Here is a 2,720-nt window from a genome sequence, read left to right as displayed (position 1 = left end):
AATGCAAGATCAAGAAGTAGCCGAAGGCGCGGCACTGAAAGAGTCGGGGCCGGCGCCCACGGGACCGACATGGTGTACGTGTGGACAACGCCGGTCCACGGGTTGTAATCGTCGGCCCATGGTGGAGGGGTATGCTGCTGCTATTGGTGACGCAGGGGCCCGCGGGCAGCTGCTATTGCTGCTGGCCACCATGCCAGCCACCCCGGCGCCGATCAGCAGGGGGTGGGCGGGGCGGGCGCACCGTAGGGGGGCGGCGGCAGGGGCAGTAGCGGCGACTGCTGCTACTGGTAAGGCGTGGGGCCCCGCGGCTGTGTAGGAGCGGTGGGAGCGGCGGGCGATGGTGGAGGACGACCGCGGGTGGTGCCTTTGGCAAGGGCGATGTGCATGGCCCGATTCTTGACTAGCTTCATCCGACGCTCCTCCAACCGGAGATAGGCCACGAACTTGGCGAAGGAGGGCTCAGGGATGAGCGTGAGGTTCGCCGCGGTGTTGCCGAAGTCCTAGTTGAGGCCGGCGGTGAGCGTGCTGAGGAGGAGATCGTCATCGATCTTCGCACCGATGTCGCCGAGCTCGTCAGCGAGAGTCTTGAGACGGTGACAGTCGTCGTCGACGGAGGTGTTGTCTTGGTGGCACCCAAAAAACTCTTGCTGCAAAAAAATGCGGCATTGGAGACGATTGTCGGTGAAGAGTCTGTTCGGCTTGGTCCAAACGGTGAGGGCGTCATCACCATCCTGCATGACCGTATGAAACAGGTCCGGCGAGATGGTGAGGAAGAAGCACTGGATGAGCATGGCGTCAATGGTGGACCACTCATGATGCGCGGGCACGAGGCTGGAGTCGACGGAGCCGTGCATGTGGTCAAGGAGGTTGGACTCCCGGAACATGAGGGAGAAGTACGTCTTCCATGAGTAGTAGGAGGAGTCCGTCTAAGCAAAGCCGACCAGAACCCGCTCATAGATGTTGAGGTTGCGGATGTGGGCGGCATCGGGGGGGGGGTGGGGGTTGGCGTCGGCGAACGGGTTGGAGGCGGATGAGGTGACGGAAGACATGGTGTGAAGGCTAGGGTTAGGGTGCAGCTGCTGCTTGGGGTATGGCGGCTGCGGGGAGAGGAAGCGGTGACCATGGAAGGAGGGGCGATGGCGGCGGCGAGAGGGAAGGCGGCGGTGGCGCCAAGAAGAAGGCGCGACAGCAGCAGGGGGATGACGCGGCGGCGGCGGCGCTAGGGTGGGAGCGCGGCGGCGACGGGCAGAAGTTAGGGTTAGAACCCGGAAACTGATACCATGTATGATGATGGAATTGCACAATGTATTGATCGGGTGCAATTGCACGTATATTTGAGGTACAACGGTGGGCCACGACCTCAACTATACAAGGAACTAAGAGGTGGGCCAGATACACAAATACGCACATAACACATATACTCAACACCCGTGTTTTGACACTCGGCTTACGTCTCGATACTGGGCGACGTGTGTTTTTCCTACAGAGCATGTCGGTATAAAGTGGGACCCACTTGTCATAAACATGCTCAGAACGATCAAATCCACGAATCCGTTGTTTACGTAAAAAGTTTACCACATGCAGTGTTTTCTGCTAAAATTTTGTACGGGCGTGTTTTGTGTAAACCTATCCCTCAATTTGGTATTTTTTTCGATAAATGCCGTCTTTATTAACTCAAAACATAGCATCAAGAAGATACAAATCATGATGAGTAACACCCAGCCTCTGCATAGCTAGGATGCACACAGCCAAACACAAATAGTCTGAAAGAAAATAAAAAAGATGACATATCAGCACTAGTAGAGTCAAATAAGACCGTCACTATGCCTATGTTGAAGGATGTGATGGGCCGATACGGAGGTTATGCTGCCACCCATGTTGGGCAAAAAGCTCCATGGCCACTCGCTCCAATTGCGTACACACCGCCTTGAACAGCGGTTGGAACTCCGTACGGTGAAGCATAGACCACGTACGAAGAGATTGCGTACAACGGAAAATAACCTGCAAAGGAGAAGAGTGTTTGTCATTAAAAATCAGATCATTTCTACATAGCCAAAGCGACCATAATAAGGCATACGCTCCCACCCTTATTAGCGTTTTGAATCTATAAGGAATACCATCCAGCCAGTGACCAAACATATTGGCAACACCTATGGGCGGACAAAGATTAGACGCTATTTGGAGGATTGACCATGTAGAACGTGCAAACTTGCACTGAAAAAAGAGGTGTCTGATTGTCTCGTCATGAGTACAAAAGCCACAATTTTTGCTTCCATGCCAGTTGCGACGAGCAAGGTTATCTTTGGTTAGCACCACTCCCTTCCGAATGTACCACATGAAGATCTTAACTTTCAGTGGAATCTTCGATCTACAGATTTTCTTGTTATTATCCACTGGGACCTCTGAACGCGTGAGCGCACGGTACATCGAGTCGACTGTGAAGGACCCAGATGCAGTGAGGTTCCAACGGAACACATCTCGTCCTTGTGTCAGATTAATCGTATCCAATCAGGACAAAAGATGTTGCCATGACACAAGACGGGGGCCAATCAAATCCCGCCTGAAAGAAATATCTGGTGGAAAGGAACTGAGCACCTGCGCAAGAGTTTCATTCTTATCGCAAACAATGCGGTGCAAAGCTGGATATTGTTCCCGGAGACTGGCATTGCCTAGCCAGATGTCCTCCCAGAAACGAATCTCAAACCCGTCTTTAATCGCAA

The 2,720-nt window shown here is 53.3% G+C and overlaps 1 protein-coding gene across 1 annotated transcript; it reads right to left on the bottom strand.

Annotated features, from left to right (window-relative positions):
* Nucleotides 1–500: 500 nt before the first annotated feature.
* On the bottom strand, nt 501–854 carry LOC141022643 (uncharacterized). Its single transcript, XM_073498907.1, has one exon. The coding sequence runs from the start codon at nt 852–854 to the stop codon at nt 501–503; it is 354 nt and encodes a 117-aa protein (XP_073355008.1).
* Between the last annotated feature and the right edge of the window lie 1,866 nt (nt 855–2,720).

The sequence above is a fragment of the Aegilops tauschii genome, chromosome 5 (genome assembly GCF_002575655.3).
Source record: "Aegilops tauschii subsp. strangulata cultivar AL8/78 chromosome 5, Aet v6.0, whole genome shotgun sequence".
NCBI lineage: Eukaryota > Viridiplantae > Streptophyta > Magnoliopsida > Poales > Poaceae > Aegilops > Aegilops tauschii.
Note: the sequence above shows the minus strand (reverse complement) of the source record. Positions and strands in the feature narration are given on the sequence as shown.